This window comes from Acipenser ruthenus, chromosome 12, assembly GCF_902713425.1.
Source record: "Acipenser ruthenus chromosome 12, fAciRut3.2 maternal haplotype, whole genome shotgun sequence".
NCBI lineage: Eukaryota > Metazoa > Chordata > Actinopteri > Acipenseriformes > Acipenseridae > Acipenser > Acipenser ruthenus.
In genome coordinates, this window is record NC_081200.1 from 27,213,000 (window position 1) to 27,232,733 (window position 19,734).

The window sequence follows — 19,734 nt, forward strand, 5'->3', positions numbered from 1 at the left end:
CATTCCTGAAAAAATAAAACTCAACTCAATAAAAGGGGATTAAATGTAATTAATTCACTCAAAAATAAAATAATGATTGTAACTGAAAACAATAGGGATTTGTTATTCCTTGAATGTTATTGTAACCCTGTTTAAGCTCCTTGTTGGTAGGTGGTAGTATTAGATTTTCTGACCTGGCTTATCGTTGACCTTGGGCTTTAAGATCTGTTGTGTCAGGAATACCATGGCTGTGCATGAAGGTCCGATACCTCTCAATATCTGAACACTTCCCCGTCACATGCTCAGATCTGTGGTCTACTGATGGTGTACATCTCAGTGATGACTGGGGCATGCCTCTCCTTGCACAGCTCATGTGGTGTGCAGCTTACCAGCAACTGTTTGCTGCAGAAGAGACCAAACCAGCAACAACAGGTTTGCAGAGCAAGAAACCTGGCCTCACTCCACGTGTGGTTGTGAGAGGGTCAGCACCAGTAATCAGCAGAGCTGATCCTTTCGAGTGGGCAGAGATGAAGCACGGTACCACCGAGAAGGCAGCGGAGGAGCTATTCCTGGAGATGATGTCTGTAAGTATTAAAACTTCATTTGTGTTGTTTTAATTTGATGTTCTTTGGCATTAGACAATAAAAAATGCAAAACAATCTGAGTGATGGTCAGTTCTGTGCTATTATCTGAATTCCATTTCCTCAATGTGTAGCTGCATTACATTACATTAATGTGGATTGTGTATAAAAAAAAAAGTGAAGTAAGGGTGAACAGTCTTAGAAAAAAGGTGTCTAATAAGGAAGTAGGGCTGATTACAGGTGAGGTGATGGAGAAGGAGGTAGGTAGGACTACAGCTCAGGTGAAGAAGGGAGGTAAGACTACAGGTGTGAAGCACGGAAGTAAGACTACAGGTGTGGTGAAGGAGGGAGGTAGGACTACAGGTGTGGTGAAGGAGGTAGGTAGGACTACAGCTCAGGTGAAGGAGGGAGGTAGGACTACAGGTGTGGTGAAGGAGGTAGGTAGGACTACAGCTCAGGTGAAGGAGGGAGGTAGGACTACAGGTGTGGTGAATACACTAAATATTACACTGAATAATACTAAACTTAAGGGAGGAAGTCCAACCCCAACCAAACACAAAAAATATAAAGGAAAAAAAGCAAATCCATTAGATTATACAGTAATTGCAAATGCCATTCATGATGTTAAACAAAGCAATAAAAAAAAAAACATTTAAATTTTCAGGACTGACTGAAATAAACAACTTACCAGCTAAAATGTCATGTTTTCTGCACCTGGGCACTACTAAAACCCCAGCAACAATAGCAGTGATGTAAATCTGGCACAACCAACCTCATTTTCTATTCACTATGAGTCTGGTCATTACATTTCTCCCCCCTTTTACTGAGTTACAATCCTTAATTTTTTCAGGAATGGCTGAAATACACAACCCTCCAGTTGCCAAGTACCATCACAAACTAAAAAGAGATATATACACATAGATAATACATTATTAGCAATACATTTCTGAAGGTATGTAAGTCACATAGATTATTTTCGTGTTTTCATTTGAACAGCTATACTGTATGTTTTTACTCATTCACAACATACCTTAGTATGTGTTAACAGAATCCTATAAGACACAACTTATTTCCATTAGTATGGGGGTATACACCAGCAGTCATTAAAGGTACAAACTTGAATGAGATGGTTTAAAAAAAACATCAATACTAAAAATAATATTTTTATTTTACCTTTTTATTTGCTCCAGCATCACCAGCAAAAATGGATTTGTGGTGGTACCCAGTGAGTGATGTGGACCACTTTCTTGGTCTGTGGCGTGAACCACTGCCGTATAATGCAGAATCCATTGCTTACAATACAATATGTTACTACATTATTTTGTTTTTAATGAGATTATTTAAGTGAATGCACTTTTAATAACAAAGGACCCACATTGTTATTTTTAAATCTTGTTTAAAAGCATTTATATATTTTTTTATTATTATTAATAGTACTGTTTTCTATTTCTGTATTTTATTCTGTATTCTGCTTATCAAGTGCTTTGGGCTGCTTTTAATAATTGTACTTTTTGTTTCTGTATTTTACTCTGCTGAATTCTGCTTGTAAAGCCATTTGAACTGTATTACACATTGATTGCACTATACAACTAAAGATTATTATTACATTGTTTAAGGCAGTGATTCCCAAATTATTGTTATTTCAGAAGTAGCCTATCTCATTCCTACAGAGCAAAATCAATTAATAAATAATAAATTACCTGGTGTTGAAGTGAAAGTGTTGGTCTCTGTTAATATATATTAAGCCTAATAAATGATCATTTATCGTCTTGTTTTTTCATTTATAGGTTACAGTAATTTATACAGTATATGCAAAAACAACAATATATATATATAATACAGGAGACCTTGGTCATTAATAATATTCTTAAAAATAATATTAATAATTAAATTAATAATGAATGGCGAGCAATGTATAAATGTACCTTCTTGCTGCAACTTTTACTGTCTCTTTCAACCGTTATATTAGAGTGACAGGATGGAGAGACTTTTATTTTGGAAAAAAACAGCCGGTTCCCACATCGAGATGCGGAAGTAGCACTCACCGGACGTGAAATTGTTGCTAGCTTCACAGAGATACTGCCATGCTGGCTCTCAGCTGATCAAGAAACAAAACTCTCACTGCAATCATGTTTGAAATGAAAAGCAATTTTGTAGTCCATAAATGATATGACTTAATGAAAGTACAGTATGAGATTTAACAACACATGAAAAGTTGCACTGTTTCCTGCTACCTTATCATAAACAGTCTTGCTGCCATCAGACTATGAGACAAATATACCCCAACACTTTCCTTGGCTATCTCAGCGATGGTAGGACTCAGGCATAGCCAGTAGCTCAAAAACCCCAGACAGAAGTGAGAGGAGGAGGCAGGCAACACTGTATCATTAGTAGCTACCTGTATGAATCTGTTGACCTGCCCAAATATAATGTCAGCCAACTTTTATTAGTCAGCAAAACTTTAGAGGGATCTGTTAATGGCTGCTGTAATTATTTGTGCTAACAGTTATACACTTTTGAAATCAATTTTGCTACATTTTATATTATATACATAATTTATATCGATGCATACTTTTTTGTATTATCTTTTTTTTGTGCAAACAAAAACAGCCACGCAATTCAAATTCCACCCTTGAGTCAGAGGCGTGTTGGCTAACATAGTCCAATTTACATTATTCTCATGCACTTTATCATGTGGTTTTATCTTCATTCTTCATTGAACTAAGTGTAAGTATACTGTGCATTAACTCCAAAAATCCAAATTAACCTAATAGCCTAACAAACATTTTCATAAGTATAGCTTGTTGTATTGTTTGAATCCAATGCTGGTAGTCATCCGTCCATGGGAAAATACAATAAGCGGTCCCCAACCTGCAACAGGACACTGCTCAAGTCTGTCACATCAACTGCAGTGTCTGTTTTAGGAACACCCTGATTTACATAAAACATTGGTTAGATAACTGAGACAATGCATTGTCCTGTGAATAAGACAAGAGATAGTCACGAGATAGTCACATGATCTCCAGTCAAAGTATGCATGCATGTACTGAAGCAGTCATTTCATGTCCTTTTCACTTATTTTTTGATTAATCCAAATTCCATGTTATAAAATCCTTCTCTGATCTGTCATGTGTTTCATGATAATTGAAAGGGGGTGGGGGGTGCTTGTGGGGAAGGTGGAACTAAATACAGAATTAGACATATTGTATTTGAAAGAGTATTATTATAGTCAGCAAAACCTTAAAAGTAAGGCTTGTTAAAGCAGACGTGAAGAACAGCCAGCGACACACCCAGAGGTGTTTGTCATGTTCAAACCATTGTAGAATAAATTATATATTTTACACCTGAATACAGTAATGAGTCGAGGTTTTTACACCTGAATACAGTAATGAGTCGAGGTTTTTACACCTGAATACAGTAATGAGTCGAGGTTTTTACACCTGAATACAGTAATGAGTCGAGGTTTTTACACCTGAATACAGTAATGAGTCGAGGTTTTTACACCTGAATACAGTAATGAGTTGAAGTTTTTTGTAACTGGGGTTGGTTCTTTTTTAAACACTAATGTGCCATTATTCACAAAGATGCACGAAGACACTCCTAAACTAACGTATTGATAGTTATTGATGGAACGTTGTAAAGTAAACGATTTGTCTTATTAGAAAAAAAAATAAAAATTGTATAAACCTAGTATCGTAAACCAACGCATATCATATTCGTAATGTGGTATAGTTTCATCCTTGCCAATTGAATATTAAATGTTACTTACAAAACACATAGCAGTACTTTGAGGTCCTGTTTTGTGTTACAGAATAAAAAGTCAGTGCTAAGATTCACAGGTGAATTTCTATGAGATACTTGTCAGATTTTAAAATTAAATTTAGTACTACACATATACAGTATTTTATGTCAATGATCTAAAAACTGATTGGCTACAGACTGGTCCGTAATCCCTGATGACTTGAGAACTCATCACCAGAAGCTGGTTTATGATTGCTTAATTATGACTGAGTGTTATTTCATTCTGGATTGAACCGTCGGCCCAAATGTTGATTTGAGCAAATGTTTCTTCATCCCTGCTACAATCTGGCACATGGAGTGTCTCAATCAACAAAAATATGGCTAAATAAACAGAAATGTTCCTTGCGGAAGTGAAACCTTCACGCAGGTGTGGCTGTTTGTGATTTCGTCAGTTTACGAACGGCCGTTATGCATCGTGAGGTGGGTTGCTGCAACGGGTAAACCAGGGTATAACCTGTGTGAAAGGGACTTAAGACAGTTACATACATTTATTGCAGTATATGCCCGGGCCTGCAGATTGCAGTATAAACATGTGCAAATAATACTGATAGGTAAACATAAATGGATCATAGACCCTTTAAAGGACAATAAACCTGTAAGAGCGCATGCAAGGTATGCACATATATTTGTACTGATAAAAGTGACATCGCAAACAGAGAAAATAAATATTCAGTCGTAAGAAATCTATCAAGCAAAACTAGCAACTTTGTTTATGGTATATTTGGCCAAAATAAATATAATATAGGAGAGACAGGTACAGAATTATATACAAGAATACAGAATTACCTATCAAACATAATATATAAGTATATATATTATACACATACATACATAGTAAACATAAAACACACAATACATAAATCACTATTTTTTAATATGTAATTAAACACTGGAATTTAAAGCAACATAATGATGTGGCTACTGCAGCACATACCTGTGCCTAATTATCATCATAGAACAATATTTTTCAGAAGCGATTTAAATAATTTGAGGTTTAAGTAAACACCCCAGATTTTCAAAATGTGAAGAATATTTATTAAAAACAAATCGAATGCCCCCCCCCCCACTTTTTTTTTTTTTTTTTACAAGTGTGTAAACAAAGCAGGCTAAGGTTTGAAAAAACATACAATGCAAAGTTGAGCTGCAAGTTTAGTTCATTGTGCCAAATGTATATGTATATGAATATTCATTACAACACCATAAGAAGGAACTATTCTTTTTTTTTTTTTAATGTTGACATAAAATGTAAAGTTGACGTTATAATGCTTTAGTTTTTATTTGATTGTATTTATGTATACAACCACTCGTCTTTCCCTATGTATGGGGGGGTTGGGGATTGGGATACACTTGTATCAGGAAGAGAGGTCAGTTCTTAAGCTCTACAGGAACATCGTGAAAAGATAGTGATTTTAATACTAGAATGTAACAGCAAGGTTGACAGTAGGCTTTCATAGAATGTCCACCTACAGCCAACATTAGCTAAGTGTAAGTATGGAAATGCAGTATGTCATGATAAGGCATGCTTTTTTTCTAAAAGGAAATATAAAAACTGTCATGTTTAAAAACTAAAAATTAACCTTCACATTTATGGCATACCAAATGTGCACAGCCTGAGTTATTTGGGTACTGATCTAATACACTACAATAAACAGGTATTGTTACTTGGTTGGCGATTATTATTTACTTTTAAATGTTTTTGATTACTAAAAATAAAATATTGTTGTGCCTGTGGCAATGTGCCCCGCCCCTGTGTGCTTATTATGTGTTGTGTGTTGCGTGCGTGTGTTAATGTCGGTGTATAGTCATTGGTACACGGGATATAAACGGGTCTGTGTTTCACGTGTATTTAAAAATGTAGATTTGTATTTAGGCACGAGGAGGGCACAAATCACTTCACGTGCTGGTTAAATGTAATATGTCAGCACGGGGTTGCACAGAATTAATTCACGTGCTGGGATTCAAGTGAATAATTAATTAGTAATTGAATCCCAGCACAATAGTATATATAGACGCACATTTCATTCAGTCAGGGTTGGGTGTTCGAGAGTGGAGAACGGGTGAGAGAGAAGGAGAAATAAAAGTTTAAATATCAATTGCTATTACGTGCTGGTAGGACCAGCACGATACTTGTTTATTTAAAACTCACCGTGTTTGTTTGTTTGTCTGTGCATCCACCGTTTGTGTGTTAGTACGTTTTGTTTGTCCTTTTATTTTGGCCTCAAGTGCCGTGTCCTGTTTTTTGTTTCAAACCTTTTATTTTCTGTTCTATTTATTAAATGCTGAGCCAAAGCATTTGCTCAGCTTTACCAAACCACACATCTCTGTCTGTTTATTTCCTGGCTCTGGTCTGACACCACCCACTCCGGCCGTCTTTGTGACAGTGCCCCATTGTGGTTTACATTAGTGAGTGCTAATAGCCTTTGTTTAAGATGTGCATTTAACTTTAAAGTTGTGATGTAAACCATGTAAAATGTGAACTCTTTTGTGATCTCTTTAATATTTCACAGCTTTGACACCTCTCTCTGTTTTATGTTTTAATTTCATTACATGGTATTTCCACTAACTGGTCTTACATCTACCCACTCAGTGCCTACTGTTGGCATGGCTGGATGTTAAAGTCTCAGAGTTGCTGCTGATCCAACACTGCGCTCGAGATACCCTTGAGGCGCTTTGCTTGCTGCATCGAGAAGCCTACGTCCACACTGACCCGGAAAGTCACAAAGTCACGGAATATCCTGTGGTGACAATGAGCGCTTTCACCTCATTGATTTTGGTCAAAGTTTCAAAGAGGGAAATCAGGTAAGAGAATTTGGTCATGGATCTTATGTGCAGGTTTAATTAAAAAAACAAAAAACATTATTATCAGAACATGCACATTCCAGATTTCATGATTGGATTCAGAAATAGTCTCCCAAGTTATCAGCAATAACACCTAGGCCAGTGACTTGTGCTTACACATTTTGTAAGTCTGCCAGTGTTTGGATATGAAAAGGAGTATAAATGGAAATGGATATCGTGGAAATACCTGTACACTTACACCTACTGGTACATTTTTAGCTACATCTCTGCATTTCAGAGACAGCAAGTCTGCTTTAATACTAACTGCCGTTAACCTTACCTTTCAGGATATAAATAAAGCACATTCATACAGAGGGATGTAGGGCATCTGAAGCAGAGATTCAAAATTCGATGCAGAACGTACCTCAGCTGGACCTGTGGAGTCTAGGAATCATTCTCCTGGAAATGTTCTCAGGAATACAGTTGAAAGAAGCAGTTTGATCTTAGGAATGAAAGCTTTATTAAAAAGTGTGTAGTTCTGTATAGAAACTATAAAGTTCAAGAAAAATGTTTTTGCTTTTCTTTAGACCAGTAGTTCAGCTGTTATTGATCGCATTGCTGCCAGTAAAACTGTGATTTGTTCTGCTATCATAGTTTATCACTTCAGGGACCTTATCAAAAGGCAAGCCAGTTAATTAAGAAGACGTTTTTACACATTGATTGCTCAAGGATAAAAAGAATATTGTGCTCCAGTGGGTGTCTTCACAATGATCCACGGCAGGGAACCACTGCAGAAAAAGCTTAGTGCAATCCATTCTTTAGTATTCCCTTTGGTAAGTATATCATGTGTAATATAGCGGGTTGTGAGAGACGGCAGGGAGGGGGTTAACCTCCCTGCAAGGGAAAAAAAAAACTTGTGAGAATGCACCGTTTTGTGTTGCTTTATTGTTTTGTTTATTTGTTTAATTGTTTTATTGTTAATTGTCTTCCGCACCTGGGCGTTATTAGAAATTAAGCCCAGGTGCGGGAGTTTAAAAGGAGTGCAAGCAGTCTGCTCGGGGCTGCTGAGTGGAAGGAGGCAGTAGGTGCGCTGTCTCCGGGTAGCCAAATGAAGAGAGAGTAAGTGCTGTTTGTAGCAGTGTGTTTGTGAAGACGGGTAAACAGCTTAGCTGTCCCGCGTTAGTCAGGGTGTTTCCTGAAAGTCGAGGTAGTGCTCAAGAAGAGCTAGGTGTTATTTTGATTTTGTGTATTTTGTTTGTTTACTGTTTATTAAAAAATTGCGCAAACGCGCTTGAGAAAAATCAATTTCTGTGTGCCGGGTCGATTCTTAAAGGGGCAACGAACCCAAGTGAGTGAGGATCGTTTACACATGGTAGAAGTAGCCTAATGATTCAGAAAAAAAGTTATTCTCAATTTAAATCTAATTAAATTGATTAGCATGAATTTTATTCTTAGTTTGGACAATCTTACTAGCTTAAACTTCAATACTGATGAACCTTTGAATAAAAAAAAGGTCATGTTAAGTTTAGTCAGTGATTGAGGATAAAGATGCACAGTAATTGATAATTATGGCTATTCTGTTAAAGTGCTTCAAGTTATTATTATTAGGTATTTATTTATTTATTTGGCTATCACCTTTATCCAAGGCGACTAACAGGTGTTACAGGGCAGTAAAGGGTTACAATTCAAGCTTAATATTTAAATACAGTGTATATTACAGTAGGTGCACAAAACTTATTAACAGGAATCTACATTCATGTTTACCTGCTGAACTCTAGGGTGCAGTACCTCTGATAAGCTCAAGAGGGAACAAAAACAACATGTATAGCTATAGCACCTGATTTATTGGATCCCTAAAATATGGTAAGTACAAACAGAGTGAAGCTAATTTTATCTTCACACAGCAGTTTTCAAATAACTGTGTACAGGGGCTCCTTTCATACAGGTATTTATAGAGTTCCCATGTTCCTCCTTTTTTTACTTCACAATCTTATAACCCATTTCCTCTTAAGCATCACATATTGAAGATTTGATCATGCTTACACACCTGTGCTGATGCTACTCAATGTTATTGATGACAGTCATCTTCACAATATCATTGATATAGTACATTTTTACGTACTGTATTTAAGTTTGTATAACACAGCTGGTAATTTGGTGCTGTTGTAAATAAATACATTTTGTCAATACTACTTTTTACATCTATCAGGTGATACCACTGTAGATTTAACTTCACAATTTAAGACTAATTTCAGCCTGCATGATGACAAAATCAGATTTTGGGGGATTAAAACTTTATTTATTGTATATTTTTAGAAAATGATAAAGACATCTGTATTATTTGTTACTAATATGTGTTTGATTAGTGTCAGTTGTACGTATCCAAGACATAAAGTCAAAAGCACAATATAAGAGATGGGCCACTGGATGACAGTTTCTATTTTTGGATCCTGTCGGATGTTGTTGAAGACATGAAAGAAGAGTGCCAGAAATACAGAAAAGTTGTTTCTCTGCTGGTCCCGAATTAAAATCCCGGCAAAGGCCAGGTAGAATTTATTGTTAAATTACTTCTTGTCCAGTTCCAAAGGCTCATTTATAAACATCACGATGCTCAGCACCCATTTTTCACAGTTCATTTTCTTGAAATTGGCATCAAAAGGAACAGACTTTCAATCTCTATCATTGTCTCCCGTCCAGCACTGAATTGAAGACTTACCGTGGCATAACTTGCTTGTGACCACAGCCATTTTCTAGAGCTGGGCTAACAAAATATTTTGCCTTGGCTGGAAGCCATTTTTACATGATGTTTACATGCTAACATGAACTTAAGTCAGTGTCACAGAGATTTGTATGCAATTCTACTAGAATATGTATCAACATATTTATTGATTCATATAACGTTTCAATGTAATGATGATTGCTGCAAACACCTATGTATTTATCATAGTGACTGATAAGGGATTTTCCTCAACAAAAATTTGGCAAGACTACTACTCAGATTACATTAAAGCAATTGCTAATTGAACGCTGGGCTTTCTTCAAGATTATGTTATAATGCAATTGAGGTAGTTAAAGTAAGTAGCTTCAATTACATTTTCAATGTTATTTTTTTATATTGCCTTTTTATGATTTGCAATCACCCTGAGTGCTTCTTATGCTATTACTTTGTTAAGGTGCTTTGGCTTGAGTTCAGGAGATCTTGTTGTTCTAGTCTAGTTGCCTACCACAGACATAGCCCAGTTCAATGCACACTTTTGTCACAATTAATCAATTATGTTGTACACACTTTGGAGAGCTTCCATTTACTTTAAACACCCACTAACTTATCTAATATTACAGCAGTACTAATAGGAAACTTGATTTCAAATGTAGACAAACACTTCGTACATACATAAGAACATAAGAAAGTTTACAAACGAGAGGAGGCCATTCAGCTCATCTTGCTCGTTTGGTTGTTAGTAGCTTATTGATCCCAGAATCTCATCAAGCAACTTCTTGAAGGATCCCGGGGTGTCAGCTTCAAAAACATTACTAGGGAATTGGTTCCAGATCCTCACAATTCTCTGTGTAAAAAAAGTGGCTTCTATTTTCTGTTCTGAATGCCCCTTGATCTAATCTCCATTTGTGACCCCTGGTCCTTGTTTCTTTTTTCAGGTCAAAAAAGTCCCCTGGGTCGACATTGTCTATACCTTTTAGGATTTTGAATGTTTGAATCAGATCGCCGCGTAGTCTTCTTTGTTCAAGACTGAATAGATTCAGTTCTTTTAGCCTGTCTGCATACGGCATGCCTTTTAAACCCGGGATAATTCTGGTTGCTCTTCTTTGCACTCTTTCTAGAGCAGCAATATCCTTTTTGTAGCAAGGTGACCAGAACTGAACACAATATTCTAGGTGAGGTCTTACTAATGCATTGTAAAGTTTTAACATTACTTCCCTTGATTTAAATTCAACACTTCTCAGTATCCTATAAAGACTTATCGTCAAAATGTCTAATTGTATTACTGTTCTACATGCATAGAGAGTAAGTTAGCACTGGCATTCTGAAGATGCTGTGTAGACGAAGCTGCTGTCTCCTTCGAGAGGCTTTCAAAACTGACATTTCATTTATATGCCATTTGAATGCTTACAATGTAGTTTGATGCTTTCTAATCAATGATACTGTTATTTATTTACAGTGCCTTGCATAAGTATTCACCCCCCTTAGACTTTTCCACATTTTGTAGTGTTACAACCTGGAATTAAAATTGATTTAATTAGGATTTTTTGTCACTGATCTACACAAAATAGTCCATAATGTTGAAGTGGGGAAAAAAAATCTACATATTTTTCAAAATGATTTACAAATAAAAAACGGAAAAGTCTTGCTTGCATAAGTATTCACCCCCTTTGCTGTGACACCCCTAAATAAGCTCTGGTGCAACCAATTGCCTTCAGAAGTCACATAATTAGTTGAATGGAGTCTACCTGTGTGCAGTTAAAGTGTCACATGATCTCAGATTAAATACACCTGTTTCTGGAAGGCCCCAGAGTTTGTTAGAGAGCATATCTAAACAAACAGCATCATGAAGACCAAGGAGCTATCAAAACAAGTCTCGGATAAAGTTCTGGAGAAGCACCAATCAGGGTTGGGTTATAAAAAAAATATCCCAAACTTTGAACATCCCCTGGAGCACCGTTAAATCCATTATTAAAAAATGGAAAGAATATGGCACAACCGTGACTCTGCCTAGAGAAGGCCGTCCACCAAAACTCAGTGACCAGGTAAGGAGGGCATTAGTCAGAGAAGCAACCAAGAGGCCAATGGTAACTCTGAAGGAGCTGGAGAGACCCACAGCTGAGATGGGAGAAACCATCCATGGGACAACTATAACCCGGACGCTCCACAAAGCTGGGTTTTATGGAAGAGTGGTGAGAAGAAAGCCATTGCTGAAAAAAAAACCATATCAAATCCTGTTTGAATTTTGCCAAAAGGCATGTGGGAGACACAGCAAACATGTGGAAAAAGGTTCTCTTGGTCTGATGAGACCAAAATTGAACTCTTTGGCCTTAGCGCAAAACGCTATGTGTGGAGCAAAGCCAACACTGCTCATCACCCTGAGAACACCATCCCCACGGTGAAGCATGGTGGTGGCAGCATCATGTTATGGGGATGCTTTTCATTGGCAGGGACTGGGAAACTGAATGTCTTAGAATGGCCCAGTCAAAGCCCAGACCTCAATCCGATTGAGAATCTGTGGCAAGACTTGAAAATTGCTGTTCACCAACGGTCCCCATCCAACTTGACAGAGCTTGAGCAATTTTGCCAAGAAGAATGGGCAAGAATTGCAGGATCCAGATGTGCAAAGCTGGAGACTTACCCCAAAAGACTCACAGCTGTAATTGCTGCCAAAGGTGCTTCTACCAAATATTGACTCAGGGGGGTGAATACTTATGCAACCAACAAATGTCTTTTTTTTTTGTTCAATTAACTTTTGTGTCACAATAAAAAATATTTTGCACCTTCAAAGTGTTACGTATGTTGTGTAAATCAAATGGTAAAAATCCCAATTAAATCCATTTTAATTCCAGGTTGTAACGCTACAAAATGTGGAAAAGTCCAAGTCCAAGGGGGGTGAATACTTATGCAAGGCACTGTATATCTGATTAAGGCCCCATATCACTTAAACTCATTGTGCTCTCTCTCGGTGAGACGTTGCCTTGGATAAAGGCATCTGCTAAATAAACAGATAATCAAAAAGGTCAGTTAGCTATTCAGTTAGCTATTGGCTTCAGCTCCCCTATAGGTGGCACACCAGTATGAATGGTACAGAATCATAGGTTGCGTCGAGTACATCCCACCTATACATTTTGGTGGTCCTAGGTAGTCAGGAAGTAGGTCCAAAAACACAGTTCACTATTAGCTGCAGTGCCCCTATAGGTGGCACAACAATGAATAGCAAGCTGGAAAAATAAATAGCAAGCTGTTTTACAGGTTCTGCTGTACCAGAGTAGCCTGTAAAGCAGCAAGTAACATGACGTTACAACAGGCCTGGCGGTGTCATGGCAAATTTCGCCCCCCTTGAGTCATGTGACATGTTAGCGTACAAGTCACGTGACGATTAGGTTTTCGCGAAGAGAGGATAGGGTGAAAGATCTCGGCATTTTACTTACTGAAAGTTACGTTTGCTTCTTTATTGGTATTTATTCGTATTATATTTATTTTTTATATTTATCAATGTTTTTTGTATCATAAATGGTTGTATTTTATTTGATTGCTCTTGTTTTACTTACTGAAAGTTACGTTTGCGTTTTTTAGCAACAGAACACTGACATGTCACATGACTCGGGGGGGGGGGGGGGGGGGGAGAAATTTGGCAGGGGGGTGAAATTTGCCACGACACCGGTACTGAATCAATTTAGAATCTGAAACTGTGGGGCACTGGACCTAAACTGGACAGGCCAGGCACCCTAAGGCCCGCCCATAACGCCGGGCCTGAGTTACAATAGACTTGCGAATCGGACCCCAGCTAGTTTTAACTGACCTGTATTCCAAACCATGCTAACCTGTCTCAGCAGCAGCTGTAAAATAATAATAATAATAATAATAATAATAATAATAAAAACCCCAAAACATACAATGGTAGAGGTTACATCACTACAGGATTCGGTCCCAACTGTTTCTGATAGGAGATAGTCTGCTGTATATAATAATATTCAATTACTGTATACAATGTATTGTTAGTAGACTTGTTGTGCCTTTGTTGATTGATGCTGAAAGTACAATCTTAGTAATTGTCAATATGTGTACTATTGACCAAGTATTGTCTGACAGCTCTTTAAAGCAACCGATGAATAGAGGGTCCCCAAATCATGCATGTGACTTCATTTATAGTTAAAAAATGCACTTTGATTCTATTTAGTTTTTCAGGTGTTGTCCAATTACACTGTCTGCCATGTGAAAATATGTATTTCATGAATTCTGTTCTGATGTAAAAAATATTAGGACATGTTGGTTTTTAATTTTTTGTAAAAACAAAAGTAAGCTTTCCAATACTGCTGTTTCTGTTGTAAATCTGAGCATTTATTTGGAGGACACTGAAGTGGTAAAACCCTTTTGATCAGACAAAAAAACAGCTAGGTAAAATAAGATATTTTTAATAAAGCTTTGCCAATTGACTGAAGATTGTACAAAGGTTTCAAATACGATTGAAATGCTGCTCCCAAGATTTAACATTTCTTTTGGTTACAGATGTAGTGCACTGAAACTGAACTGCAAGCCAGGAAAAGTATTTCTATATATAAAAGCCAAGGTATTGTACAGCCAAAATCATGTAGGACAACAGAAGGTTTGTATTCCAGGGAGCATTGCTTCCGAAATATGATGTAATCAAATATGTCAAGGGCACAAACAAGAAAACAGAAGTAGTCTGAATCCTTCTGTTTTCTATTGATATTCACGTGGGGATCTAGAACGTATGGCACTGTGATTCAGTTAACGTTAGATTTCACAATTAACATTATCAAAGTATTAATGTTTGTTTGTTTTTCATTTGCCCCATACAAACTAAACAGCATGTATTTATTGATTCAGTTATACACAGACATTCTTTCATGATGAATGTTGTTTAAAATCCAGTCTGGAATTCTGTTCACAATGTACAATTCACAAATCTGTGACAAATGAACCTCAATAATATGACATGTATGCCAATCAATATCTCAGTGTTTTTTACACTTGACAAATAGCTTCATTAGACTCCAATCGCTTTTTAATAAGAATTAAATTGACTGGAAACAGAATGATGGAGTTTGATGCTGAATAGAAGAACCATTTCACCCATAAGATCTTTGAATGCTTGATGTTTAGAACTGTACATTTTCTCTTGTTTCCCTATCAATCAGCAGACAAATGATGCACAGGGCAATGGGGCGAGGCAGTTTAACAGCTCAGAAAAGTTCACAGCAGTTATTTTGTACTGTACTTTTTATTTTGCGTAAAACTTGTGAAGTTTAGATGAAGGGAACACCAGATATTTATAAGAATAGTTGTAACAAGTAAAGCTAGATAACTAAAAACACTGGTATCCACAGTTTTCCATTCAAGAAAAATGCATGTATCCTTGGCAGTCTGAAATAAATATTTCTTCAGGCAAGTTGACTGCTAAAAAATTTGAAGAATTGTAGATGCACAGTATTGTCTTAAAACATGTCTTTCAAAAGAGTCTTGCAGTTTCATGTTTTTACATTGAACCACAATAGAACCACTAGAGGGCAGCAAAAGCAAACTGTATGTTGTCATACATATAGATACACATATTATATTAGGGACTGTAGGTCCAGTTCTATAAGTGGAAGATGTTAAATGCAAATAAGCAAATTTAGCCACAGTACACCTTTATTACATGCTTAATTTATTCTATTTACCACCACGTAACTCAAATAGATAAACTCAAATTGAAATGTATTTGCTTACGATTGTAAGTCGCCCTGGATAAGGGCGTCTGCTAAGAAATAAATAATAATAATAATAAAATAGATGGGCTAAGGACCCAATTCAATTAACTTTTAGCTCAGAAAAAGCAGTACCGGAAAATATAAATGTACACATTGTACAGAAATAATGTGGAGCATTGTTTTTATTGTCACATCATCACTAAGGCATAAATATCCAAAACATTCTACATCCACTTATTGCACAAATTGACATTTTCCTAAAGAGCTTGTTCCTAGCTAAAAGTTAACTGAAATGGGCGCTGTAACGATATTTGGTTGTACAAGTTTGAAAGAAGTAAAGGAAAAGGCAAGCTGTGCTCCACTATGCCATCCCTTTACTGGAAAACAGTAAACCGCTTGTGCTGTGACACAGAGACTCGTGTCAGTATTGTCCACTGAGCAGCGATGATTGACCTAACTTAGTATTCAAGTTTAAAGAGGTCACAATTTCCAGAAATGGCAACAATGGAAGCCTTGTCATAGGCCTCACCACTTGTTTTTTGTTGTGTGAATAGATTGAGATCCAGGTGGTAAAGGAGGACAATAGTCTTTCAGAGCTGCTGGGCTGTGTATCATTACTGTCTTTGAAACATCTTCGTTATTAAAGGAATGTAAAGACTATTTAGTTTTGTTTTATCCTTGACATTGCAGAACAAGTTCTAATCCATTTTTGGCTTCCTGCAAGTGAAATATGCTGCTCTATCCACATTCTTGTATTCCTCTTGCTCCTTGTTGATGGTTTTGTTGTATAGTTTGCAGTGCTGCACCCGAGGGCATCATCCTACATATCTGATTTTTCTTAAATTGCTCAGACCGTGAACTTCTTTGAGACACATTATGATTCAGGGTCTACCTGAGTGAGCAGGATGACTACTACCACCTGATTTGTGCTTCTAACCCACTCATTTTTATTTCTGTCCCGAGACCAGAGGAGCTTCAGACTGTGCCAAATGGCTGATACAGCAGCTGGCTGGGTGTAGAAAGTAGCTGTATTTCACAGAGATGGGGAAAGACACACATATTATCTTACTATTTTGCCCTTGTAGCAGCTACTACTTGTTTACCAAAGTTGTTGTTCTTTCTCAGTATAAATGTTTGCAGAATAAAACAAGAGATTTTAAATGTTATCATCCAGTGGTAAAACTTTTTAAATTTATCTTATTAAAAACAAGGTGTATTTTTTACTTAATATAATAGCGTCATTTACACTTTATATGAATACTGTGTAAATCTAATATATATATATATATGTATCTGGCAAAAAATGAAAAAATGGAGAAATGAACAGTTTGGATGAAGTTAGTCTTGATTGTGTTTACGAGACATATTTCAGTTGCAGGGTACTTGCATACATTGCTACTAGACCATATCAGAACACATCATGTGGGCTTGTATTTATTATAATTAATAAAACGCAAATGGTAGTGATTATAAAGGTAATACTACAATAATTGCCCAATGGTTACAATGACACTATCATTACAATGTCCTTTCCAAACTATTACTCTGTAAGTACTATGCTATGTACTGTATGCTCTGAAGTGCCTTTTCCACACCTGCTTTGCTCTTCTAAAAAACCTGTTACGTTGAACCCTAGAAGGAAACATCAGCGTGCCACTTTATTTAAAAACTTGTTCTAATGGCCCATCTTACTAACCCTGTAGATGTTGCTCCTGTCCTGGAGATCTAATTATTATCCAAACCTGCCCACACAACGTACTACATTATTAACACATACTTGAGACCACAGGATGTACCTTATTAATCTGTGGTCTTTGTTCTCTGATGTGAGAAAAAATAAATAAATAAAAAGCTTGTTTATTTTACCTCAACATCCTTCACTTGATGTGCTCAGTATGTGTCTCAACTCCAACCATCCCAAATACCCAAACTTTAAGCCCTTTCTTCAAAACTCAAAAAGGTGCTTGCCTCAGTTATTCTGTTTCATTTGGAGGCTGGATTTTGTTGGTTGTAGGTGAAAAGATTGAATGCGCATTTTTTAGTGGGGCAGCAGTGTGGAGTAGTGGTTAGGGCTCTGGACTCTTGACCGGAGGGTCGTGGGTTCAATCCCAGGTGGTGGATACTGCTGCTGTACCCTTGAGCAAGGTACTTTACCTAGATTGCTCCAGTAAAAACCCAACTGTATAAGGGTAATTGTATGTAAAAATAATGTGATATCTTGTAACCATTGTAAGTTGCCCTGGATAAGGGCGTCTGCTAAAAAATAAATAATAATAATTTTTTTTCTCCATTTTGGACAGTTAAGCGCAGCGACCATACAGAGAGGCATATAGTTATGTGGTTCTTTTTGTCCATATAAAGCTTTCAACAGCTAAATTAAATTAAACCTCTCATTTCTAATACAATGTTTTAAAGACATGGATTTTGCTTAAACAATGTGAATGATGTGTGGTCCAGTGGTTAAAGAACAGGGCTTGTAACCAGGAGGTCCCCGGTTCAAATCCCACCTCAGCCACTGACTCACTGTGTGACCCTAAGCAAGTCACTTCACCTCCTTGTGCTCAGTCTTTCAGGTGAGACGTAGTTGTAAGTGACTCTGCAGCTGATGCATAGTTCACGCACCCTAGTCTCTGTAAGTTGCCTTGGATAAAGGCGTCTGCCAAATAAAGGTATTTTATGATGGAGAAAGGAGAAGGGAGCACCGTACCTGCATTTAAAGAAAACGTGCCAAAGAGAAAAAAGGAACACGGCTCGACAGGCTTTATATATTTGATATATTCTTGGTAGCTTTAGGTACGCTGCTTTGCTGCAACTGATAAAGTTCTCTTGCTGTTACAGGGTTACTGAAACAGACCTGACACTGTTCTGTATTACTGTCCTCCTGTTGCCAGTAAGTCACCTTTGGAATACAAATGTCTGACAAACTAACATGTCTTCCTGCTGCAATGCCACTAAAATAGTGGATGTTACATTCCTCCATGCTAATGCTCAAAATGATAGAATGCCCCACACCATTGCTTGTATTTTGTATTAGGCTAATCGCCTCTTTAGAACACCTTGGCAACCTCTACAATGCATCCTCCTTGAAATGGGTTTTTACCAGTATTTACAACCTGCATCTCGGCTAATGGCTCCTTTATCCTCAAGGGGCAATGGTCCAGGTTTTTTTTTTTTAATTACATTTTTTACATCTTTTAATATTTAATGTATATTGCAGAAATGATAGCTCCAGAATACAAAGTTGTCTGCATTGAGTTTAAAATGCATATCCCCAAACAGATCCGAACTCCAGACACTTCAACCTCAGTACTTTATCTGAGAATCAACTTTTATATAAGATACATTGCATCAATATTTTTTAGACATTTCAAGTAATATGATTTAATTTTAAAAGTAGACCAATTTAAGTAGAATTCATTATACTAATCCATTAAAGTCAGTTTCACATTAAGATTTCAATGAATTCTATATTTCCTTTATTTTCATAATTTTGGTAAGAATATAATCAAATATTTTTAAAAAAGGCTGCTTAAAATATATATTTTTTATAAAAATGTCCATTAAAATTACATCACTAGGTCAAATCTAAATATGATACCTTTATCGTCAATTTTTAATATTAAAATATTATATACAGATTTTTGGAATCATACTGGCTTTCTCATAAATATATATATATTTTAGATCTTAAGGATACTACATTTAGTTATTAAAAATAAATATTAGCCTACTCAGGCTACCACATTTACATAATTAAGGACTACGTAAGTATGCTTTTGAATAATTTATTGTGGATCTGCATTAATATAATCAAATGCTAATGTATTTTTTTTTATTGAGAATAAAGTTCATTATAAAGGACCTTTAAAAGATAAACAATAGAATAAAGACTTTAAAGACACCACAGGTAAATAAAAAGAAAGAAACACACATATACACCTTCCACCCTCAAAATAAAAGCCAAGGCTGCATGATTCAGCACATTGGATTGGAAAAGTTTATTGATTCATAAGATTCGAATGCGTCTATTCAAAGGTTAACAGCAAGGTAGTGAATCAATCGCAGTGAATCTGGAACACTGGAATGGATATGTCCTTGTTTACAAGCTAGTCATCCTGAACACTAAATCAAATCAATCAATCAGATTTACATATGCATAATT

The 19,734-nt window shown here is 36.5% G+C and overlaps 1 protein-coding gene across 1 annotated transcript; it reads left to right on the forward strand.

Moving 5' to 3' along the window:
* Positions 1–6,936: 6,936 nt before the first annotated feature.
* On the forward strand, positions 6,937–18,419 carry uhmk1 (U2AF homology motif (UHM) kinase 1; the record flags this gene model as incomplete). Its single annotated transcript, XM_059034153.1, is given in 10 exon segments — positions 6,937–7,068; positions 7,070–7,101; positions 7,103–7,161; positions 7,492–7,667; positions 7,727–7,821; positions 7,893–7,972; positions 9,152–9,178; positions 9,181–9,245; positions 9,542–9,685; positions 18,411–18,419. Coding segments are annotated over 10 exon segments (819 nt in total), but the record flags the coding sequence as incomplete, so codon positions are not given.
* Between the last annotated feature and the right edge of the window lie 1,315 nt (positions 18,420–19,734).